General features: G+C 35.5%; 3 protein-coding genes across 3 annotated transcripts; all 3 read right to left on the bottom strand.

Annotated features, from left to right (window-relative positions):
• Positions 1–4,850: 4,850 nt before the first annotated feature.
• LOC110703017 (serine/threonine-protein kinase-like protein At3g51990) lies at positions 4,851–7,022 on the bottom strand. The gene has a single exon (XM_021880777.1). The coding sequence runs from the start codon at positions 6,730–6,732 to the stop codon at positions 5,299–5,301; it is 1,434 nt and encodes a 477-aa protein (XP_021736469.1). The 5' UTR covers positions 6,733–7,022; the 3' UTR covers positions 4,851–5,298.
• A 2,792-nt stretch (positions 7,023–9,814) lies between these two features.
• LOC110703012 (pentatricopeptide repeat-containing protein At1g71210-like) lies at positions 9,815–16,674 on the bottom strand. The gene is made up of 2 exons (XM_021880771.1): positions 13,309–16,674; positions 9,815–10,569 (listed from the first exon to the last, which is right to left on the bottom strand). Exon 1 carries the CDS (start codon positions 15,969–15,971, stop codon positions 13,344–13,346), a length of 2,628 nt encoding a protein of 875 aa, XP_021736463.1. The 5' UTR covers positions 15,972–16,674; the 3' UTR covers positions 9,815–10,569; positions 13,309–13,343.
• Positions 16,675–17,748: 1,074 nt separating this feature from the next.
• LOC110703004 lies at positions 17,749–25,645 on the bottom strand. Its single transcript, XM_021880764.1, has 4 exons — positions 25,427–25,645; positions 20,586–20,854; positions 18,630–18,736; positions 17,749–18,202 (listed from the first exon to the last, which is right to left on the bottom strand). Exons 1-4 carry the CDS (start codon positions 25,643–25,645, stop codon positions 18,006–18,008), a joined length of 792 nt encoding a protein of 263 aa, XP_021736456.1. The 3' UTR covers positions 17,749–18,005.
• Between the last annotated feature and the right edge of the window lie 1,070 nt (positions 25,646–26,715).

Here is a 26,715-nt window from a genome sequence, read left to right as displayed (position 1 = left end):
AACCTACATGATCTGGGAAATGACTACTTTATAGAACGATAATTGTTTCATGCGTTGAGCCTCTCATCACAGAGACAGGTGATCTGACCTGAGCCGAACGACCCGACCCAAATGATCCTACCTGTGATCCGAAATTGACCCGAATACGAAACTGACTCGACCCGACCTGAAGTGCAGTTGACCCGAATTTGACCCGATACCCGAAGTTAACCCATTATCCGAATTGACCCGACCCGAAGTTGACTTGATACCCGAAACAACCCGACCCGAAGTGACCCGAAACCCGATCTTGACCCGAATTGATTGACCCGAACGAACCTGAAACCTGAAGCGACCCGAACTATACCCGAAATGACCCGACCCAAAATTAACTAATACTCAAAATGACCTAACTAATTTAGGGCTTAATTACTTTACCCGAATAAACACTTGTCGAAAATAACCTAAACATTAAATTCTTGTGTGTATAGTGCTGTTGGAATGTGCGTGTAATTTAGTACTCGTAATTCATAAAGAGTTCCACTTGATTAGGAACACTTGTTATTGTTATTATTACTATTACTCTTAGCTTCTTCTTTTAAGTGTTACTGTCCTAGAATACTTGACACATTTTCCATTTCGTCCGTCCAAAAATACTTGACACGTTACTAAATATGGAATGAGATCACTAATAAAAAAAATATTTTCATATACTCTCCTTGGTACCACAAACCCCAATTAAATCCTACATTTTTTCTCTCCTCACTACCCTCGCCTCCCCCACTTTTTGTTTTCTTACAATATAAAAATACAAAAAAGAATCCTTTATATAATAAACAAATGTTTTAAGTGAATCCACTTATACTTTTCTTAAACTACGTGTCCATCCCTACGTCCCAAGTATTTTGGGACGAAGGGAGTACATTGAATTTTTTTTCTACTATTCACTTTATCTGATTTGAATTTTTGACCAATTAATCAATGATAGTGATTATACATATGAAACAATGAAGTCGTGTGTGTATAGTACTGTTGGAATTGTCTAATGAATATTTTATTAATATTCAATTGTTATACTTTATACTTATTGATAATGATAATATATTATTGGTCAAATTTCTACATCGGCTTAGACAAAGATTGACCCGACCCGAATTTACTCGACCCGACCCAAACTTGACCCAAAGACTGACCCGACCCGAAGTGTTGACACGATACCCGACCCGACCCAAAACTGACCCCGAAACCCGAATTTACCAAACCCAAACCCGACTTGAATATTGATTGACCGGACTCGTACCCGACCCGAACGACCCGTTTGCCAGGTCTATATATGCCAGTCCGAAACAACAAAGCATACTGGTTGTTAGTGAATATAGATGATGAATGCATTTCTGGGCTTTGAGTTCTATTTTGCTCTATCTCAGTGATGAACTTACACTATCCCAATCTCAGAGAAGGAATTACAGTTGAGTAACATGTGCCCCTTACTGTTACACTATTTTAATTCACAATTTAGGCGGGGATTTTGTTGATGTAAAATCAAGCTCTGCAAACAATCAGACTTAAATATGTTCTTATGTGTAGAATGTATTTCGGGTCATAAAGGTTGTTTAGATTGGACGATTTCAACCACCTAAATGACTTCTCAGAGTCTCATGAAATCCATGGGAAGCATCTTCTTCTCTATCCTTTATCTCTGAAAAAGTCGAAAGTTCTCTATAATTAAAGGTTAATCCACATTTTCAGAATCTATTTTTCCAAAACTAAAGTGGGTGAAAGGTGTTTCTTGGGTCATAAAAGTTAGATTGGAAACATTATGTTCACTAGTCATTAGGGATGGCAATCTAGTCCGAATTCACCCCTAATTCGATCCGATCCGATTCGAAGAAAAAAATCCGAACCGAATCCGAAAAATAATAATCTGAATCCGACTTCGTTTAAAAAATCTGACTCCGAGTCGGAGGAGGGTTGTAGTCGGAGTCTACTTAGAATCTGACTTATCCGATCCAACTCCGACTTTTCTATGTACTTAAATACTTCGTATATTTTATTATTCAATTCATGAATTTATAGGTCTTTGAAGTTGATTATATATGGGTTGCTATTGATAATTGGGTCAAAATTAAATTAAAAGTTGGAGTCGGATCAGGTCAGAGTCAGAGGTTGGAAATTTAAGTCGGATCGGAGTTGGATTCTTGGAGTCGGATGTTAGAGTCGAAGGCAGAGGCAGATTAAAAATCCGACATCTTGTAGGGTCAGAGTCGGATTTTGCAAAATCCGATCCGAATCCGACCCATTGCCATCTCTACTAGTCAGTCCCAACAAGGTTTGTGTGGGCCTTGAGTCAATTACTTATATTTTGTCTTAAACCGACTATATTGATATTTTGAAGTGAAGTGGATGTTCTTACCACTCAAATAGCCTCTTAGGGTTTTGCGGGATCCACAAGAAGCGTCTCATCCTCTTTAACTTTGGAAAAGTCAATAACTCTCTAAAATTGAAGGTTATAATTCATGTTTTTGGATCAATTTTGAGAAATGTTTTCCAAAAAACTAAAGCTGATGTACGGGGTACCTCCCAAGGCCATAAAATTCAATTTAGAACCATGTAAGCTCACTAGTCGAGCACATAAACATTCGAGGTGTTTAATCAATAAAGAAAGGCGTGTCTTTAACTGACTATCCTTTTAGTTGTAGAAAAGTCAAAATTCTCTAAATTGAAGGTTATAAATTTATATTCCGTTGTTTTGAATCAATTTTGAAAAAATTTTCCTAAACTAAAGTGGATGTGATGGTTGTATCTTACTATCTTGTGGTAATAAAATTTAGTTTGGAACTATGTATGCTCAATATTTAGTAAATTAAAGCCTTGGGGTGGTCTTGAATCAATGGTGGGTGGTATATATGTAACCAGTTGTATTGATAGTTATGAAGCAAAATAGATGGTTTCAACAACTCAGATGATCTCTAGGTATCTCATATGTTCTATTAAAAGTGTCTCGTCCTCTATCTTTTTGGACATGAAGTAGTTGATAATTCTGTAAAATTAAAGGTTATAATCCACATTCAAATTTTAATGATTTTTTTTTTTTTAAAGCAAGTTTATGATGTACATGACTACTTACAATCACATTGTATTATTGGAGTAGTTGGGAAATCAACAAGATGAAGTTTAAATTAAAGAAGGATAGTAGTTAGCATTTAGCCAGAAAAAATGGCAAATCATTTGCATGAAAATCAAATTCAAATATAAAAACCATCCTATATTCTTATCTAGTGACATCTAAAGCTTACCTGCACCAAAATTGACAATTCTATATTGAAGAAATATTAACCATTAATTTAAAATAATTGAGAGTTAGACAACTTAAATGGATTTAATAAATTAATTAATCGTAATACCAATTGTAAGAAGAATTTAACAAAGAAAAAGCCAATCAAAGTCGAGACAAAAAGTAAACAACCCTCTGTAGACTGCAGGAGAAAGGTGAAATTGAGTGCCTTTTGACATTTTTTGTTGTTGATTTTTTTACCCAAATCTAAATTTTTTTATTCCATCAATCATGCAAATGTTAGCCCTTCTAATTGTACCATTTTCTTTTCATGATTGTGCTTAATACATCGAGAAAGAATATAAGGCTTAGCTTTTTAAATTGTACTTTGTTACAATATATTGCTTTAATAGGTTCCTTTATCTTTTTTTTTTTTTTTTTGTTTTTTATTTTGGTGGGGTAAAAGTGTAAAGCTCTCTTTTGACAAATTAACTTACTTTGATTGATCAATCACTTGATGAATTGATTTGATTTTACATCGAGTATTATTGGTAGACTTGGTAACAAACTCATTTCACTTTAGAATAGTTGCTAACAGTTTGACTATCATATTTATCAACTATAGTCAAAAAGTTAATAAAGTGAAATTATGAAAATTTACATTAATATGACTTCAACAACATTTTAAATGATAACATTTTATATTTATATATTTATTAAAAATGAACTATTGTCGAATAACACAGTTAGTATATGAACTGCATAAAGTTAGGGTGTTGCGAGTCTTGCGACTAATATGAAACGAAAATCGAAAATCAAGTTCCTTCGCCTGAGTCTACAAGCCTTTCTCATTTCAGTGCTCGAGGAACAACAAGAAATTATTGCTAGTGTAAACTAATATGACAATTCAATTAGGAAAGATCCATGAAAAGGGCAAAATAAAAAAACATTGACCCATAATATGGGTGCATCTTACTCAACATAACTTGAAAGCTCAACACAAATCCAGAAGTAGAAGCACGTGACCAATAGGAGATAAATGAGCTGTAAAGCCTTGATTATAGGAGGTGCTACTTAATCTCTTCACTTAATGCTTCTTGCTACAGACATAATTACTAATTTGAGTTATTTCACCTGTTTTCTTATGGTCTCCATAATTACAACTAAATCAAGAGTTTAGACTAAGGAATATATATGCATATTCTATCAAACATAATAAATTATGAAGCATCAAATTTCATATTGTATTGTTTATAAACAAATGTCATTCAGAAGCTAAAAATATAACCATTATCAATTGTGTATCTCCTAAAAAAATCAGGAGCTAAAAATCACCTATACAGATCCAAAATTTTCTTGAAGATGGTTTCATCAAGCATAGAGAAGGAAAGATCGTAAAATTTAAGAGAAGCTAATAGTCAAAGTACGAGTTTGTAATTGCATTTGTAGGGTGTCGTGTATTATGATATGAGTAGTATATATCACATTGGTTAATTTCCTTAAATATGCAAGCGATTGGTGTTGGATTCTTGACCACAATGAAGTTCATCTGTAGGACACTGATCTATCTGTATAGCGCTTGTTTTTCACCATACACGATGTTTCAAATTTCAATTTCTATGTATTTAAGGGGAAATGATAAACTGATTACATGCTACAAACACTGATTACAATAGTCGCACTCTACATCATCTAGCCAATGTTCAATCGAGCAAATCATGCAATAGACTATACAACAGCTCGCCATGGACACTCGGAGGGGACATTTTCCACATTGTATCCCAAAACTAAATTTTGAGCAAATAAATCTATCAACATTTCAATGAACAGGCTGCCTCAGAAAACAATGAAGTAATGAACAAATTAACAGCTGATGGAAACATACACAAAGAACACAAGATTAATCTACAACAGCAACATGCAATACAAGAATACAAGCTTATACTCGAGTTTAATGATGAAAGACATCCGAGATAGATGTAGTTCAATCACTGAATCTCATTAACTTGGTGGAGAAAACATACCAATCCATCTCACTGACCAATTCATAATCTTTTATTGTCCCTTATACTCCTCCGCAATTGAGAAAGACTTCCACCATCATTGTAACGAACAAGAGAAGAATTCCGTCCCATGTCACTATATCTTTCGCTTCCAAATCTTAAACTTGAACTATGTTTAGGTGTCTGCTGTTGTTGCTTATTCACATCCTCTCCATATTCAGAATCCAAGTCAGGTTCTGCCAACAAATCCAACAAATTGTTCCTGATCCCCAAATCCGAGTAAACCCTCCTCGGATTCTTCAATGGCTTTGCAAATTTACCATCCACATCAACCAAATTCCCACACTCCAATCCCCTAAACCTTGAACTCAAATTCCCATTTGTCAACCCAACAGGTTGCCCTACATTCTCCACCATCAAGCACGGATTAACCAACCCGTTCCACGAATGCAAAGGTACCAACTTGCTCAATCTATCAAGCGCCTCAACAACCTCCCTCATCGACGGCCTCCTCTCCCTATTAGACCTCACACATTTTGCCGCAATCACAGCCAATTGCTTCCTAACCATCTGATCCTTTGGAGGAGGGATCTTAGGATCATAAATAGCTAAAAGCTTCCCCTTTCTTACCAAAGGGATAGCCCAATCCACTACTGAGGGTGGTGAATACCCAATATCAATAGCTTTTCTACCACTTATAATCTCCAACAACAATATTCCAAAACTAAATACATCAGTTTTTGTACTCAAATTATCAGGAGTCACATAACATGGATCCAAATACCCAATTGTTCCGGCCGGGGGTGTGGACCGGAGTCGAAAATCGTCTACATTACACCTCAATGCAAGTCCAAAATCCCCTAATCTAGCATTATAATTTCTATCAAGCAACACATTTGCAGACTTTATATCTCTATGAATCACAGGTGGAAATTGTGAATGTAGGGTTTCAACAGCTTTTGCAATTTGCAATGCTAATTTAATCCTACGACCCCAATTGGGTACCTTTGAATTCTTGTGCAAATAATCATATAAAGTACCATTACACATAAATTCAACAACAAGTAATCTAGAAGCTTCATTAACATTATTATTAATTGCAGTAAAACCCACTAAATTTACAAACCTGGGGTTATGAATATTCGACAAAATGTTGATTTCATTATCAAATTCATCATTAAATGATGATGAAGAAGATTGTTGGGGTCTTCTAGAAGGTTTCTTGACAGCAAAAAGACGACCAGAAGGAAGAAGAGCTTTATAAACAAGGCCATGGCTTCCTCTACCTAGAAGTTTCTGGTCTGAAAAATTATTGGTAGCTGCTACAAGATCACTGTACTTAAATTCTGTGATTTTGATGGGTTTTTCATGGGAATTTTTATCTGGGATTACTTGTTTTTGTCTGTTGGAAGATGGGTTTTTCTGGGAATTTGAAACTTCAATGGATGATTCAGCTTTGCAAGAGAGATAACCCATCAGGAACCAATCTTTTTGGAGAAAGAAAGAAAATTGAAGAACTGGGTTTTATAAAATTCAAGAATTCATGGGGATTGTGGATTTTCTTTATTTTTTTGTGGTTTTTGTGAATAAGATTGGATTTTTATTAATTTTTTCCCTGTTTTTTTCTCTCTGTTTTTGGGAGCAGAGAGAAAGGGGAATGACTTTAATTTTGCTCAGCTGTTGCCTTTAGGAGGGGGGAGGGTGGAATAAGGTGGGGTACCATTTTTACCAAATTAAAATTCCAAATTATTTGCTGATGGTAGGAGTAATTAAGTATATGTCCCATACTCCCATTCAGTTTAAAAAAAATAGATGGGGTTTATTATACAAATTTTCAGGTGTTTTCGGGTACACGACATTTAACAATGTATCATCATTGATTCTTTGTAATTCATTGCTATTTTGTTGTTCGTTTGCTTTAATTATAACTGAGAATACAGGGAACATTAAAAAAAAAAAAAAAAAAAAAAAGTTTCAAAAAAATAGAATAAAATTCTATTCATCGGAATTAATTTCATGGAATAAATTTTACTGAAATGTTTCTGCTAGTCAAATTGGTGATGCTAGTGTTGAGGCTGTACTGTGGTCATGCAAGAGAATGATTGTAGATTTGTACTCCCTTCGTTCCATAATATAGTTTCTATTAGTATTTTTTTCATGGTATTTCAGAAATAGGAAGAGAAAGTGGATGAAATACATTAATAAAAGTGAAAAGTACAATTATAGACAAAAGTTACAGAGAGAAAGTGGAAAAAAGTATAAGGCATGTGCAAAATTCAAGAGTAATTTAGAAAGTCCATTGAATAAAGTTAAAAAAGTGAGGGTATAATGGTCTTTACATACTATCCAAAAATAGAAAGAGGAACAACATTTTGGATCTCCAAAATAGGAAAACAGAAACTATATTATGGAACGGGGGGAGTAGTAAAATATTGTGGTCATAAAGACACAATGAATTGAATAGATAATTGTATTTGTTGACTCTTTCAGTCTTCTGTAGCACTAGTAATTTTTTTTTTTAAAAAAAAATAAAAGATTCAAAAAAAGTAAAAGTATAATTTGAAATTGTTTTAATAGTATGTGATCCAAAATTGGTTTGATAAAGGGTGCAAAATTTTAGCATGGATATTTATTTTTATTTTACATTTCTAAATACATACTTCCTCTGTTCCACAAATATTGCAACAAGGATGAAATTACGCATCCCAAAATACATTTTATATAAAAAAATATCTATAATTATATAAGAGTAAAAATTATAAAAAGTTGATATTGTGAAAGTATTTTACGAGACGAATCTAACAAGTCCCCACATGACTACATTTTACTTTACGTAGAAATCATAATATGTGGTCAAACAAACTTGATGAATAGTGTAAAAGTCCAGTTGTTGCAATATTACTAGAACAGATGAAGTAATTTTTACACAATACACTTGAATTATGAATTGAGCAATTGCTTGAAATTGAAATCAAATATCTGATCAAATGTACCTAAAATTAAGTGTCTTGATATGGATTAGAAATGAAGACTCAACTTGGATCTAAGTGACCTAAAAATTAATATGACTATAATAATACGGAGTACAATACACTTGAATTATGAATTGGACAATTGCTTGAAATTGAAATCAAATATCTGATCAAATGTACGTAGTATCTGAAATTAAGTGTCTTGATATAGATTAGAAATAAAGACTCAACTTGAATCTAAGTAACCTAAAAATTAATTTGACTATAATAATACGGAGTAGATTTAAATGATTCATTACTAAATTAAAATTCATTTGAAACGAACTTCATTCAAACTACTCGTTTCTCCACACTCACGTATACTACCAAATCACCATTAGTTCGCATAGGAAGTTATATTAATAAAGCTAGTTACATATACCATCAAACTTTCATAGTCATAACCCATATCAGGAAATTTCCATACATTGTTGGCCAAACACTAGTTTCATTTACGCGCTAGACAAACAGTTTGGACGGACTTGACAAGAAGATTGAAAGGACAAGAATGTTTACTTGAATTTGCAACTTTGAGTTTGGTCTTTATTCCTCAGTTGAACAACCAGCACTAAAGTCTTGGTCAGACCATGCATGAAAACAATCACTTGTCTAAAGAATATGAGAAGTTTTCACACTTGAATCTTTCTACTAAATGAAGCAAAAGTAGTCATCATCTTCCATTGAATTTCTTGCTTACAACAACCTTTCACATTTCAACTTCCAGTTTTCAGAAATACGGAATACTAATTATGATCCATTATTACAGAACTGTAATGCACTTGATCGTATTTTTTCGATCCTGAGTAGATATCACTACGATAATGATGTTGAATATGTATTAATAGTTAGGCTTGCACTGTACTGATGGCAACCGCCACTTCCTATCGTCCTTGGTTTGGCAATGTTGCAGGGTCCCCAGCTCTCTCTAACCTACTGACAGTGATATCAGAAATGAATATGCTTCTAATTTGAGCTTGCTTAAGTGACCAAAGGAACTGATAATCATACCCTTAAGGAAAATGGTGGTCCAAATGTTTGGTTAGGAGTCACTTGCAAGCTTTATAGAAATATCCATTTCATTTGTACCAGAAATAGAGGATTCTTTCCCAATGTATCAGAAGGGATTAGCCCTAAGCAAAGAACACCAGGTTTCTCACTTTCCAGATGGAATCTGCCCTTTCGTTCTGGTAATATTATGTAAACAAATTACCATTGACAAAAGTAAACTACAATAAGGACAGACAGCCAGAGAGCATATTTTTTAAAAAATGTCACCTGAGACATTCCAGAATCAGACCATACTTTTTTGCATTCCATGCCCAAAAAGGCAGGTCCAACTAGCAGGAAGCTCTTCTGTATGACAAAAGGATAGCTGAAATGCAGCCTCGAATACTTTCATATTACTCATATACAGCTGAAAAACATAGGAATATAGATATACATGGGCAAAGCACCCATAATTTAAATTACATCTATTAAGGAAACAGGACTGCAATTACATCAGAAACCTGAGATGATAACAAATGAGAAAAGAATGCACACTCCAATGAGAAATTTGAGGACATGTCACTCCTTTATTTTCTTCTTCCAACAAAATGTCTAGCCTATTCAGTACTAATCGTAAGTTATTTGCATCAGTGTAACTAGATGAATTATCCATCTAAAAGACGATAGAAATCCTTAAAGAATAGGACTTTAACTGTCGCCAAGATATTCCTGAAGCTAATATAAATACAACAAAATTAGCTTTTCACAAGTTTGTAATAGCAATCTCGTCAATGGAGCAAAAAAAAATCCTGATACAATCACCAGAAGCAGTATCCTGAAAAAGTTCACCATCTGTATTAGCTTGAATCTGAATGACAGGCTGAACACTTGGAAGAAGCACTTGTATATCCAGTGTCAAATTTCAAAGAGCTAATTGGAAGAAAAGGAGATTGGAAAATGATCTGACATCAAGGTTTGACAGCTTAAGGTAATGATCTGACAGCCATGCTCAACTACCAGGCCCCGACACAAGTATGATTACAATACGCCACAATTAGTAGAAGAGTGTAGCAAGTTAAAATTCATTTCGGATGCTAATCAAGAACTCCAAAACATTCTAGTTCTTGGGCAAGCAAGGTCTAGTGAATGCTACAAAAACTCGTATAACTAATTATGTACCACTGAAGTAAAGGAAAACATGAGTGAGTTTCACCTTCCTGCCTTGAAATAACAATTTTTCTAACAAAAAGACCTATTTGGATCCAATGGCCATCCAAAGAGCTTCCTCCAGCAAGTAAAATACGAACTCATTTGCCTGTATATAAAAGTTAAGATTCATGAAATCTGCAAAAGAATACTAAACAAGCAGCAAAGTAATACAGTACTGTATATTCTAAAGAAAGAAAGGAATAGTTGAGAAGCAATATCCAAAAGGTTACATAATGCAAGCGTCCAAAAACTTGAAGATATGTAGATTCAACTAAACTTCTTAGGTAGTTGCCCTCAGAATCATTATGACTTCCTAAAATCAAATTTCAGTTTCCTTCAAAAAAAAAAAAAACAAAAAACCCTAAAATTATTCCCTACCAGTAAACTGGAAATTTGTTTTGGTCAGGCTTAAATTCAATGTTAATTTCTATTAGAATATAGAAGGAAGAAAACTAGAAAGTAATGACGATTGCTAGAATCAAGATAAAAAGTACTGTGCTTGAATATATACCATTCAAAAGAAACCGGTCAATTCAAAAAACAATCCTTGTGCAAGAAAAGACTTCCAATTATGAAGACCCAGTGAATAATACACAACCTCAAAGTGGGGGAATAAATTATAGTTCATATTCTCTTCGAGAAACAGAAGAGGCAAGTTAATTAACAAGGAAAGGCAAAAAATCAGACTAATTTAGAAATCCAGATAAACAAGCTCTTAATATATTGCAGTTCAAATAATGAGGGTGGTGAGATGCACTTGAGGATGCCACTATGCATAATCTCCAATGTCCAAGTCAATCGAGTGATCCTCCCCCTTTGTCCTAACATCAAGCCATTCAGACCACACTTCAGCTGATTATCCCCAGCAGGGCCACCTCAGTAGAAATCTGAAAATTAACTAAAAGGAATGCTATACCCTACAAGAGAAAATCAAGAGTTGAAAAGAGGCAGGTCAAAGTGTCAAACTCAGGACCTGAAGAATTCTCATTACATCCATTTCAGTTCCAATTCTTTTAGACAGCATCCATCTACCATCCAAAGAGACTATTGTACGGAATTTAGGACAGCCCCTATGCCTACCTACAGAGAATTTAGGACATCAAACCAAAAGGACAAGTCTATGAAAATTCAAAGGAAGCCTCTCTGGAAAGTGACTCATGAAACAGAGAACTCGTTGCATCAGAAAATAGTAGTAACCAAATAGGCTACTTAAGCTCATTAATGCGTACTTCTCAAGATTTTGGTTGTGAAAGAGAAGGCCAGGAGCTAAATCGGCTTGTTGGAATTCAGTAGTTAGGTTAAACAGCATCTCCAGACACCCCCACCCTAATTTTGGAGATGAACCTCAAGTACACCTAAGCAGGCTTTTTTACAGTCAAAAAACTAATTTATAAGAGTATTAACATTGGTGCACATTTTGAAATGTAATCAATTTGAATTTGCACTATGATGGCCATGCCGTTTATCCCCCTTTGTTTATGCTCATCGTAAGCCTTAAATTTCCTCCTCCAATCATTACAAGCACCTTGAAGTGCTGTTAAAACTGATACAATTCATGAAACAACCAATAGACAAAGAAGTCTCCTTATGAAAGCCCTATTATTGAATTTAAACATGCTACTGATATAAGGAACTTCCTGAGTAAGCACATGACACAGGTTCCACTAAAACAAACACAAGGAACTTTCAAAACTTAACATCTAGTTCATATGCTCATCATACACATCTACATATTTCGTTGGATAACTAAATTACATTCTCCTTAAACATTTCAGGGGTACATGAGCTTTAATCAATAACAAATTTGAGGCACTATCACTGGGACGACTCATTACTCAAATAAGGATCTTAAAACACAATTCAGATCATGGACCCATAACCTGTATTATTTTATTACCTAAACAAGGCAGCAGGATCCCAGCATAACAAGGAATCCCTTCCCCATGCTATCAATACAGAATAGCTCAAGTGTCCCATACTAGGACTTTGATTCTCAGCATACTCAATATCAAGGTATGGGAGCAGATTACCCAAAAAATCCCTGGGAACAATGTCAAAGCCATGCATTAAATCTTAGATTTACATGAGCTACAGCTCTCATCTTAAACAAAATTTACTTGTACATGGTATCTCTTATCTTGTGCATTATCAGACCTACGTAGGCTACCATCTAAACCAATTTAGAAGTATCGATTACCCAAAGGTTCCTAAACCAGTCTATCCATAATCTGCTTTTAACCAGCAGCTACTGACCGTTTACTAAAAGAGCATTCTTTGCTGAGTTGGTGTCAAAAACCAAAAGATGTAACTTCTACCATACATAGGAGAATGTAGTAAATTGACTTTAAAAGGTTGATAACTTGATAGTTTTTTTAAGGTGTAATGATGAAATAGTTAGTAATCATAGATTACACAATAGCAGAATCGCACTGGAAAATAGGTGAATCAAATAAAGTTCGTAACACTAAGCATTAATTATTCTTTGAAGTGGACAGACGATTTTTGTGGCTGATAACATAACTACAGCACCAAGCTTGAGAATTGTTGTGGTTACATCTAGTTCTTGCTGAGAGATACTATCAAGTTCAATTGCAATATATACTTCTATTTTATATTTGATTAGCATTTGTAATGTACTGTACATTTTAAACTATGAACAGAGGGCATAATTTAAAAGAAGCTGCATATGGTCCCCCATTATCTTTGAGTGGCCCCTGCTTAAAAGGATCTAGTGCAAATATGGAGTACAACTTAAAAAAAAAAAAAAAAAAAAAAAAAAATGGCAAAGATAGTAAGAGGCACAACAATCTACTACATAGTCAGAAAGAACAATCAACCTAGTTACCTGTGCTTTATTGGTGTCTAACCGCATAATTTTCTTCAAATAAACAGGTGTGTACATTCAGTTGGAACATATCCTTGCCGTAACATTTGGTCTGCCCACAGTTCAGCTTCAGCAATTCTACCATGCTTGTAGAGGCCATGTACAATTATGTCATAAGTCCATCTATTTGGTTGATACCCTTTGAAACACAACCGCTTAAATAATTGGCAGGCTTCATCTATCTTATTGATGCTTAATTTTCTCAACATCATGTTATAAGAGAAAAGATCAAGAGGAAAGCATTTCTGAATAACTTCCTCCAAGTCCTCAGCCTTAGAATCCAATGAAACATGGCCAGAAAACACATCAATTAATTGGCCAAGCATTGCACTACTAGGTGTCTCATTAGACACATCCCTTGAGCGAAGCCAAGCCCTGCATAAATCTCCAGAACGCATCGCATGCAACAGAAGTATATTGCCAAGGAATGATGAAACCTTACGTCCGGCTTTCTCCAGGTCATTAATTAATTCAATAGCGTCATCATATTTCTTTTCAGAGCAACACAACTTTACGAGCTCCTCATAACTTTGCAGGCTAGGGATCAGGCCATTGTTCCTCTCTTGCTTCAATATGGCTGTTGCAAAGTCTGCCTTCCCAGATTTGCAAAGGCCAACCACCATGGTATTGTACATCTTCCTTCCCACCCATCTTTTTCTGCTGAGGTCATCAAAGAAGCTTAGTGCATCAGCTATCCTTCCGCTTTTCAGGTAACACTTCATCATAAAAAGATCTGAGTTCAAATTAGGGACAATGCCAGTTTTCTCCATCATTTCATAAACTGCTCTACCAAGCTCAGGCCTTCTGGCATGCCCTGCACCATAGATAAAGTAACTCAAAATACGCTGGTCACATCCAAAGCGAGACAGCTGCTTTTCCAACAAATTCAGAAAGTGCTTCTCAGGATTATCCATTTCACAAACACAACGAATGGCAGCTTTAAACAATTTGTGTGATGGTGCATAACCTTTATCTTGCATTTCAATGATAAGTCTAGAAGCAAGGTCTCCCCTGCTTGCCTTATTGAAACCACATATCAAGTATGAATATGTACTTTCTCTGGGTGTTTTATTTAATCTGTTTAGCTCTGCATGGATCAAGTAACCATCTTCAACCCTTTTAGCTACACAAAGGGCTCTAATAAATTTCTCATATGCAGCGTTAGAAGGAATAAATTTACGTTCCAAGGCGAACATAATTAGGTCCTTCATTTTATCAAGCTTACCCTCCCTACATAATGCATCAGCAAGTACAGAGAAGGTCCTCTTGCCGGGAAAGTAACCCTGTTTCATTGAGTTCTTCAGCATTTGATATGCTTCATCAGTACTTCCATCACCACACAGAGTGTTTATAACATAATTATACACCAGACTATGTGGAGTAAGCCCAAATTCAGCCCTCATCTCATACAATTCGAGTACAACATCCATCATTCCAGCCTTGCAAAAAAAGCACAAAACAGCATTCATGGTCACCTTATCAGGCACAATTTGGCACTCCTTCATATCCAACAACAAATCACAAACCTCTTTGAGACGATTTTCCTTAAGAAGCCTACATATCAAATTATTGTACCTGAACACTTCAGGAATGTACCCTTCCTCACACTTTTTGGTGCGGAAAAATTCCACAGCAGAATCTAATTTCCCAGCTTGCACTAGATTCATAATCCAAACACCATATGCCTCTTGCAAAGGAAAAGCTCCCATCTCCCCAAACTCCTGGATCAACATACCAGCATGCGAAAACATCTTCTCCTTACAAAGTGCATTCACAAGAACACCAAAAATACGCCCTGGAAACACCTTATCATCATTCAACAACTCGCGAAAATACTTCTCCGCCTCTTCTATTTGACCCTGCTTACACAAGCTCTTCATCACAATACCATGAGTAACCACATTCTGATGCCCCCTCATCCTAATTTGCTCCAACACGACATTCATTACATCGAAACACCCTTCCTCCACCAACGAATTCAACAAAATATGGTAAGCAGTCTCATCCAAATCGAGCCCGTGAAAGCGCATTTTACCAAACACTTGGAGTGCAATATCAATTTTACCAGCTAAAGCATACCCCATCACAAGCATATCATTAAACCTAACTCTATGCATAGTTCTCTGCTTAGTAAAGCTATCTAACAAATCTACCATCATAGAAGTAAGCTTAGCACGACCCAAAATCTTAAAAAGCGAAACACAAGTAGAACGAGTATGATTAAAATAAGGTTGTCTACCAGCCCAATCAAAGAATTTCAAACAACTTAAAATATCATTTTTCTTATAATCAAGTACCTGTAAAACGAACGATTCTGTCAATGAAATGCCCATATCTTCAATTCCCAAATCCATCTTTCTTGAAGAAGAAAGATCTTCATCACTTCTAGAATTCAAAATCGAAAAAATCCTGTCAAAAACTGGGTTTTTGGAGGTTCTGAACCAATCCCGAAAAGTTGAAGCAATTTCTTTAGATTCTGCAGATGGGTCTGCAAATTGGTATCGAATTATAGATGGGTTTGAAAGATGGTGCGAAGAAGATGAAGAAGTGAAGAAATTTGCGAGGAAAAGAGGTGAGAGAAAAGGCTTGGTTCTGGAAATGTATCTGAGTTTTGGTGACAGCATAATTTGATGATAAAGATTGAATTTGTAATGGCATAAATATTGACAAAAATGGTGGTTTCTTCTTCTTCTGGGGTTTAAGATTGAGATACAAAAATGGTGTTTTTCAATTGGATTTTGGGATTAAGAATTGATTGAAATTCCTATTCAAATGGGAATATCTGATTAAGGAGAGAGAAAAAGCTCTGTTTTCTGCTTCTAGTGAGTTGCTAGAAGCAGGCGGTTCATAGGAGAAGAAGAACAAGGAAGAAAAACGAAGGGAGGAGGGAAAGTGGTAAGGAAGACAGATTTCGTTCATGTTTATGGATTCGGTTTGAATTCTAATGGTTATATGGGTTTGGTTTTGGTATTTGGATTTGGACATGTTGTACTGCTAAAAGAGGCGTGCATAGGGCTGTAAAAAAATGAATTAAAGGGGTCAAAATCCGACACGAGCTGAAACCGACCTAAATAATAATCAATTCAGATTTTGACTTGTATAGACAATTTAGCATGATTCAAGTTTGAAATAGACTTAACCTGACCCGAACACCCGAATTGACACCTCTACGTATCAATAACAAGTGTAATGATCGAAGTGGAATAATTATGTAGTTTTTTCAATCGGTATGGGGTACAGTGATTCTATATAAGCCATTATTCGATATGACCTAGAACTGATTTGACAACTCTATATTGTTGAGCATGACCTAGTAACTTTTTACCCAAATTGTTTTGTCTTAATATATATGCTCAGAGATTTGCCCCTCTTTTGCACCCCCAAAATCACTCGCCTACTTTGTAAAATTGCATAATTAAGAATTGATGAGTTACTTGGTTATTATTTTTATTATGCATAAGAACTTGTCTCGATTTTAAATAGAAAAATAATCAATAAAGGGTCACATTTGAAAAATTTTGATAACGCATTCAATTTTGTACTCTATATACGAACAAATCCATGATTAAGGCTGTACGGGATGGTACCGGTGCCGATTTGGTCATAGCAGAACCGGGTCGGATTATGGCCCGAGGAACACTTTCTATACCAGCACTAAAGTCATATCGACATATTACCCAAGAATGGTTTGCCATGTGGGCAGCTAATTTCCACCATGTGGACACCCGCCACTTACTTGACATGCAAGCCACGTGGCCTGTTATTTTCCTATGAATACACATGGTTTACTCATTATTAAGGGACAAAAATCTATCTCTCTCTCTCTCTTAAATTTTCTTACTTGTTACTCATATAAACTTGAAACTGACTTTATCATCGGAGCAGTTATCCCCAGATAATCCCCGGGGTTAGCTAACCCACGTTGACTGTGTATGTGCATAACTGAACGATAGATTTTTACCGATCCTAGATACGAGTTGTCAGAGTTTATCCGAAACAAAAGTCATCATACAATTTAATTAACTTTTGATAAAACCAATCACAAGCCCTAATTATTTACAAACGTACGGAGTACTACAAAATATAAAATTTACATATCATGATTTTAATCTTTCTTTATAAACCTAGTATATTTATCAAAAAAATTTGACCAAAACATTTTCCAAATTCTTAAGCTTTGTGAACAAGCTCACATGCATTTGGTTAGTAATTAAATGTGAAGTACATCGACAGAAATATGGTGAGTGGATCACGAACACAATAATATGTGCAATACAAGAACACAAATGTTCAACGTTTGACCAAACGTGCACAAATATCCACCCTCTGTTGGATGTGAATGCAAAGTACACACGTATGGAACTAAGATACTCCAGATTTTTGCTCATCAACTACAATTAGTGACGTTGTCCAAACACTTTAATTAAGACCTTGGATTACAAATTTACAAGCTTATCAAATTCTTGAAAGTGTACAACATTAACAGTTTTCCGCTATTATGGAGTATATCTGATGAATCTCAAGCCACTTCATCTCCTGATTGGCCAACAAAAAATGACAGAGAGATGGAGAAGAGAATAAATATATAACTACAAAGTAATGAAGAAGAAAAGGGCACCAATACGAAATGATTTACAAGTAATAAATATGATAACAACTTATAAAGAAGGATTTAATTGCCAGTCGACTTCTAAATGATCGCAGTCAAATGACTGCTTTAATTTTTCCATAGCTGCATATCTGTGTTGCAACAACAAAAGCCGGCCCTTATCCTCTAGCCCCTCTTTGTCTTCAGATTTCTGCCTGCGGGGCAATTTCCTTGATATAATTTTCCATTTTGATTCAAACTCGCAAGCTACAAGGAGGTTAACAGCAGCTCAGAACCAGCATGACCAAGACCAGAAGCATTTCAGAGACATGACAGCAGCAAACACAATGTTTTTGCCAACTAAGGTTATGAAGTTTCAAGCTTTCAGATTAAGTAAATAGACACAAAAACGACTGGTTGAAGCACCTATTGCTTTTTTAATTAAGCAGAATGCCATCAGATAGTGTATCTGATATCTGCAATATTTAAAAACCTCCAGAAATCTACTCACTTATCCGAAAAGGCAATGATTTTCATAATAGTAAGGTTTGCAGCACCAACAATAATCTTCATCACAAAATAAATGAACTACCCATTTAGCAAGTACAGTGTTATGTAAGAAAACATAAAATGGCATGTAAAGTTTCTAACAGGAGCAGATGGAATGAATCAGTGCATGAATGTAAGTAGATACCTTCACTCTGACTTTTGAAACCTTGCACAAGGCAAGCACAAATCCAAGGTCTTCCTGCCCGAGATGCTTTAGCCCCTCCTTTAAGCTCACCATTGTGTTGTTTCAGACTACATAAAAACACAAGCTCTCAGAAGATCTCTTGAACACCCAAAAAGAATACTACAATTCATGGTCAAACATACTCTTCGCCTAAGAAATAAGAATCAATGAGCCTATTCCAAAGCCTATGACAAAATTAGAACACTTTCAAGAGTCCAAATTTTCTATGAAAGAAACCATCTAGGACATTGCAGTGTCACCAATAGACAGGCTTTTCAGTTTTTAATAGAAACACAACTGAATTCTTATCTGACTTAGAAAACACAATACAGAAACTACCAATTCAAATCAGCTCGTGATCCTGTGCTCCGTTTTCCCTGCACACGCACTGACCTTTATAACTGAAATCTTGCTATAGTAGCACTACCAAAACAATTGAAACAAGCAAAAGAACCATGGCATTAGATTAGCAGTTTCCTACCTTAGCCATGCCTTGCCTTGGCTTGGCTCATGCTCATGCTCTCTGAAGTTGCCCCTAAGGTCAGCAAAGACGCTACTCTTTATGACCACAATACCATATATAGGTGTTTATTTAGAATGAGGCGTTTATATGCCTTGAGCAGCAGCGCCTATGCATTGGCCTTGTGTCTATGCCAGCAGCTACGCGGCTACGCCTATTCCTTTGACTGGAGAGCATATCTTTTACATGGTGTGATTCTTCGAGATTTTGCTTGGATATGCTAGTGGTTTTATGATGCCCAGAAGCACATCTGTTAGGTTTTGGAGGCAATCATGCGGTACTCCTTGTATGGGTTTTCATATGTTGAGAGTTGCCCCCATAATTGTGTGCTATAGCCTTTAATTATAGGCTTTGGTCAATTGACTGACTTTCAAGTTTCAATGTTTGGCATGATCATGGGTTTGGTGACTCGTATGTGCTTTTGGTTTGTGGATATTAAACTTGTCCATGAGATTTTAAATTTACTACCCTAACTTAATACAAACTGTATGAGCATATCTCTAAATATTAAAATCAACAAATTCTATATAAGTACAAACTGCCCTCAAATTCTCTGATAGCACTGTGCCAGTGTCTTAACTCTTGATAGTACTTTTTAATGTTCAATACTAGAGCATAAGGCGTAACCGCATACTCCCTCCGTTTTTAAATACTTGCTCCACTTTTCATTTCCGGCTGTTTTTAAATACTTTGCTCCATTTCCTTATTTGGAAAGTTCTTACAATATTTAATTCATTTCTCTCTACTAGTGGACCCAACATAAATCATATTTTATTAATTTCATATTCACTCTCCTTCAATTCTCTCAACTACTTTTGCTTTTTACAATTTTTTATTCTCCCACCTACCCCACTACTTCCATATTTAATTACTTTCTCCAATTTCTCCTAAAACTCTGCGCATGGAGAAATGGAGCGAGTATTTAAAAATGGAAGGAGTACTGATATGCAACGATCAAAACGACGACACAATCCAAGATATTCCGATCTAGTTCAACATTCTTATCATGTCCCAAATGCTGAGTATCAAATCATTGAGCAAAAGTACGACGGAGTATCAAATTCTTTGCTTTAAATTTCGATATCGGATAGTGGCATACATGATACAAGTACTAGTATTAGGTTTCAAAATATACATTATTCCACATGACAATCTTCTGCAATTTCAAATTCAGCATCACATGGAACCAAATTCTCGTCTTTTAATACATCAAAATGCAAATTTCATAAATTACTAACACACTCCAACATTATTCCTCAAGAAAATTACAGCCACACGAAAAGCACCAACAAATCATCATAAGATATAAAAGAAAATTAACATGAAATTCATATATGCAAAAATAACAACATACATACGAAATTCAAGACAATTTTAGAGAGAGAAAGTGGGTATACCGGCGAGAGAAGTCGGTAGAAACGCCAACGTAAGTCTTGAAAGGAGGATTTGTAGAAACGATGAGATAAACACACCAAGAGGGATTCTTAATTGATGATTCAATGGCGGTTTCCGACACATTTTCAAGCTCAATTTTGGAATTAGGGTTAGGGTTAGGAGTAGAATGTGGCTTTATAGATCGAAATGTACGGGACAATTTGAATTTTCTGGTCATAATTTTGCCCTCTTCTAATTTATCGTCAAAATTGGTTGAGTTTGCAGGATTTAAGGGCATCATTATTGGTGAACAAAAAAAAATGGTTCATGGGTCACTATCACCATTTCTCTCTCATCCACATCAACCCAACAAATCATTTACAATATTCACTCTTAACAATGAACACTAAACAATGGTTCATCATCAATACTCCCTACCCCACCTTATTTTATTTTTGTAAATATAATCTATTTAATTCATAATTATAATTTATTAACTCGATGTCAATGTAATTAATTGACGTATTTAATTTTTTAATCGTGATTACTAATTAAGAAATTATCGCGTTTTTTTATCAGCTTTTTTAAAAACTAATTCTTGTGATCAATATTTTTAAACAACAACGCAGCTAATTTTAATTAACATAATTAAAAAAAAAAAAAAAAAAAGAGGTACAAATCGTGATTACAGTTCTACAACTATAATCTAGTACATTTTATTTAAAAAAAAAAAAACAACTACACATCGTTTTGTAAGATGTCCTTAGGGATAACCATTTGTTGTAAACCTAGTTGCCTAAGTTTTCGTTGTTACCAAATTTATTCCATATATGTTCGACCAAGTCGTTTTTTAGCTGCAAATGAGTCTGTTGATCCTCAATCTTTGTTCTACGAGACAAGTATAAGCCGATATCCACAATACGATCAGTACGGTACTCGGTAGTGTCCTCATTAGCGTTGTCTCCAGCATTCATAAACTCATTGGTATTAACGTTATTTTGATACGTCTCTCGTTCATCTTCAACGATCATATTATGTATTATGATGCAGGCGAGCATGATATTGTGGAGTATGTCGGTATCCCACGCCAAAGACGGCTTTTTAATAATGGCAAAACGAGCTTGAAGGACCCCAAATGCGCGTTCAACGTCTTTCCTTGCAGCTTCCTGGTGTTTTGCGAATAAACGATCCTGACGAGTTTGTGGACTCGTAATGGATTTCACAAAAGAAGCCCATCTAGGGTAGATTCCATCAGTAAGATAATACCCATTCGTATAATGATGACCATTGACTACGAAGTTCACAGGAGGTGTTCGACCCTCTAAGACGTCTTCGAACACAGGGGATCGATGAAGCACATTAACATCGTTGCAGCTACCTGGCATCCCAAAGAACGAATGCCATATCCATAGATCTCTGTCCGCAACTGCCTCCAGTACGAGAGTTGCAACTCCTTCTCTTCCTTGATACTGCCCCTTCCATGCGTGTGGACAGTTCTTCCACTCCCAGTGCATACAATCAATGCTGCCTATCATGCCAGGAAATCCACGTTCTTCCCCAATACGTAGCAATCTTTCCATATCTGCGATGTTTGGACGGCGTAGGTACTGATCACCGAACAGGTTGATGACACCTTCTGTAAACTTTTGGAGTGCCAATCGTGAAGTAGCCTCACTTATACGGACATACTCATCACAAGCGTCTGAAGCACACCCGTAAGCTAGTTGTCTAACGACCGCAGTGCACTTTTGAAGTGGAGACAAACCAAGACGACCTGCCGCATCTCGCCTTTGTTGAAACCAGGGGTCATGTTGGGTCACTGCGTTGAGAAGGCGCTCAAACACATGTTTACGCATTCGAAACCGGCGCCGGAACAAGGAACTTGGATAAACTGGGACTTCCGCGAAATAGTCATTGTATAACCGTGCATGACCTTCTTCGCGTCCCCTATCCTTTCGGGGCTCAGTAGATTTGCGTCGGCGTTGCTGAGTGGCAGCTTGAATAATTGGTGGAATGTACTCATGCATTACGTGTTGTATCATAAGACACACTTCATTACGTTGTTGAACTCTAAGCTCCCTTCCCTCATCATCCGAGTTAGATGAAGATGAAGAGGAATCGGTTGAGCTTTCGTTTAAACTGTTTGAATTCATTTTGTACGTAAGAAATGTAAGATAGAGTGAGGTTTGCTAATAGTAACTGCAAACGATTTATGTGTTTGTGTGTAAAAAAAAATGAAAGAATGGTGTTTATTTATAGTGAACTAATTTGTAATTCTTCTTCAGAAATAACTGAATATAAAGAGACAAAGATCACATGGGCTATGACAAACAATGAATTACAACCACACAGAAATTGAATGGAGAAGAAGGGTTTCACATGGGCTATGACAAACACTGGATTAGAACCACACAGAAATTGAATGGAGAAGAAGGGTTTCACATGGGCTAACAAAGGGGAAATTAAGATACTGACACAATTATATATAAAGAGACAAATTGATATAATTGAATAAACAGAATAAGATCACATGGGCTATGAAAATGGGAAAGTGGAAAAGATCCATTTTACTGATTAATTGATAAAGTACAAACATAAGGAAATGAGTACAAGAGGTTGAACTGGAATTGAAAACTTATCACTACTGAAAATGAAGAACAACAAAGGAATTGAACACACTTAACTACAATAAAAATAAAGGACACTAAGCATCATTATTGAAACGTTGAATATTGTTCCGAAGTATTACTATCATTTCGTCTTCCCACTGTTCTCGGTTTACTTTCTGTTCTAGACGAGATAGTTGCTCCCAGTTGATCCTATATTGCTCTAGCTCAATTTTCCGTTGTTTCCTTGCCTCCTTGCGCTCCTGTATTTCAAGTCTCTTCATTTCTGCTTCGTTTGACACATTCATCGAATCCCCAAGTAGCTGCAATCGGCTGTTGAATGTTTCTAATTCCTTAAATGCTTGACTTGATGGAGCTTTACCCTTCAATCTCGACTTAGCCTTTTTAATACCTTCAGCACGAGCTACTCTCTCATCACCGACACCCACGCTGGTTGGTGTGGTAGGTGAGGAATTGTCACCCTCATCCCGTGTCCTCTTCCCACTACTTCCGCTCCCTACAGACTCATCCGTCAGTGGAGTTGAATGTGGACGTCCCACCGAAGGCTTGAATGTTTGTTGGTCCAAGAAAGACCGGAATTTGTCCCACTTCCTTAATTGGATCCATTCCTCGTAGAAGGTGAATCGTCCGAATGAGTTCTCATGGATTTTGTGGGCCTCTTGGATAACATCATCTTCGTTATAGCCACTTCCCTTTCGCTTCCGGGCCTTATCATAGCTTCCGCACCACTTTAACACGGCTTCAGAGATTCGCATCCACCTTCCCTTCAAACTACTAATAGTTCGTAGGGATATTTCATCTGCATTCGATTCCCTAGCAGCATCGTATGCGTCCAAGACTCTCTTCCAAAATACACCCTTCTTTTGATTTGTGCCGATAATTATGTCGGTGCTGGTGTTCATGTAGCCGGATATAAGAGCCGCAGTTTCTGATCGCGACCAACCTCTATTGTTTGAACCACCAACACGAAATTCCGGAGTTGATTGGAGTGGTTGCTGTAACATTTGAGTGAAGTTTTGATGGGGAGAAGGAGTTTCATTTCCCTCACCATCATCCTCGCATTCTTCATTTGCCTCATCTTCTTCAGATAAGACATTGCTCGATTCCCAAATATTGGGATTCGGTTGTTGTGACGGAAAATAACCAGATGCAGCACCATATTCACCGTAACCCATTGGTATCATGGATGGATGTGGGAAATTTGAACTGCTTTGAGAAAAATTAAAATTTTGAGGGAAATTTGGTGGATTATATGGGAAACTTGACTGGGGTATTTGAGGATAAACTCCAGAAAAATTATGGGGAATATTTGTGGGTGTTTGTGAAAAATTTGGGTGAATTGGAGGAAAATTGGCTTGATTCGGATCATATTTTGACCCAATTTTTTTTTCTTCTTTCTATTTGTTTTGGGGTTGGTATTAGCATCCATAATTATAATTTATATTTGGAAAAAATAAAAATTTAATAATAATAATAATAATAATAACAATAATAATAAAAATAATAATAACAATAATAATAATAATAATAACGATAATAATAATAATAATAATAATAATAATAATAACGATAATAATAATAATAACGATAATAATAAAAAAAATAATAATAATAATAACGATAATAATAAAAATAATAGTAACGATAATAATAATATTAATGATAATAATTAAAAATAATAATAACAATAATAATATTAATATTGGTATAAATAATAATAATATTGGTAATTATAGAGGGGATTTTTGAAGAGAAAAATATAGTAGAAAAAAATGAATTTTCAAAGTTGAAAAAAGTATATCAATATGGGTGTCTATTTATAGAGGGGAAAAAAATAGAGTCGTTGGTAATTTTTTTTTTTTTTTTTATTTGTATTTTGTAAAATATATCCGTTGTAAAATTACAACGGATATATTTAAAACAGTACACACGTGTCAAGCAGCGGCTGGGCCAAGTGGCGCGCTCCCAGCCGCTAATTTCTATTTTTTTTTTCTGACCTTTAACAGCAAAACGACGTCGTTTTGCAACATGAAACAGCAAAACGACGTCGTTTTGCATGAATATCAGTCCAAAATATTGGTGGGGCCCACAGCGAATTATTTCATGCAAGTGCTTGCTCCTGCAATCGAACCCATGACCACTCAACATGAACAATTAAAGAGTTTGCCATTAAGCCACCACCTTATTTGTTCACTCATTGTGAACTATTAAAATGTTCACCCTTAAAGATGCTCTAATTTGATAATTGTTGTTGAAAGAGGATGATTGAGTTTGGATGTGGAGGAGAGAGAGTGAGTAGGTTTGAAAGATGAACTCCATGAAAATGGAGATGGAGAATATGCTGCCAGGAGCTCCAGCAATGACAGAGAGAGGGAAATGGATTTTGACTTTGGTAACATTGAAAATTGGTTGAGTTTATACATCCTCCGTTTCATATTACTCCATAATTGACACATTTTTTGTCTCGTTTGCAAATGCATAACTTTATACGAGTATCATGTTATTATTAATCATGTAAAAATTATAAAAAAAAATTCTTTTAATTATAAAAATTTAGTATTTGGAACAAAAACATTGAGGCGAATTAAAAAAGACCTCACTTGAATATGTTAATAAATCAGAATATGAAGTTAATGTAACTTATATATATAGTGGTGGTGAAAATCAAAACGTTTCATCTAAAATAAAACGGATGAAGTATACTATACGAGTTGTAAAATTAATCCCACACATTGTAGTACCTAAAAATAAAATTGGCACTTCAACCGTTCTTTTTATTAATAATCACACATCATCTCTTTGATAAAAAAAATATTCCTAAACATGTGTATGTAAAATGTATCTTGTCAATTGTTGATTTTGGATAAAATATTTTTTTTAAATATGTAATGGAAGAACAAAACTTCACCGAGTTCACCCTCACTTAGTCACTTTGTATGAAGTTACTTGTATAAACCAAGACATGAACCTTGTAAGGTTTTTTATTTTAGGCCAAATTAGAAAATAACACCTGATAAAACCCATATTTTGATTATAACACCTAAACATTTCAAAGTTTTATTATAACACCTCCTAAAAAATAATTGGTTTCACCACCAGATAACGGAATATGTGACGGAAAATGTGTGTCTGCCCCACAAATTAGTTTACCCTCCAAATTTCATCCTCTTTAATTCGATTATCTCTCCTCCCATTGATTACCCAACTACTCCTCCTTCATTGAATTCAGTCTGTTAATATTGAACAACCAAAATTACTGTCCACAATCAAACCCTAGGGTGATTTGTGTGGTTGAGAAATTGAATTGCAAGGGGAGGTGTCAGTATTGGAACGAAACAACTCAGCGAGACTTCGTCAGCCATTTTCAACATCCAAAAAGCTTGGATTTTTTCGTCAGCAACAACAATAAGATTCCAAAACAAGTACCTTTCGAACCTTTTAAAGTAGTTTTCAGCATCTGATGATGTGCATTATGCCATTTTCGTGGGGAATGTAGGGTAATTTGGGAAAAAAAGTAGGAACCCTA

The sequence above is a fragment of the Chenopodium quinoa genome, unplaced genomic scaffold (assembly GCF_001683475.1).
Source record: "Chenopodium quinoa cultivar QQ74 unplaced genomic scaffold, ASM168347v1, whole genome shotgun sequence".
NCBI classification, from domain to species: Eukaryota; Viridiplantae; Streptophyta; class Magnoliopsida; order Caryophyllales; family Amaranthaceae; genus Chenopodium; species Chenopodium quinoa.
This window is presented reverse-complemented; position numbering and strand designations above follow the sequence as displayed.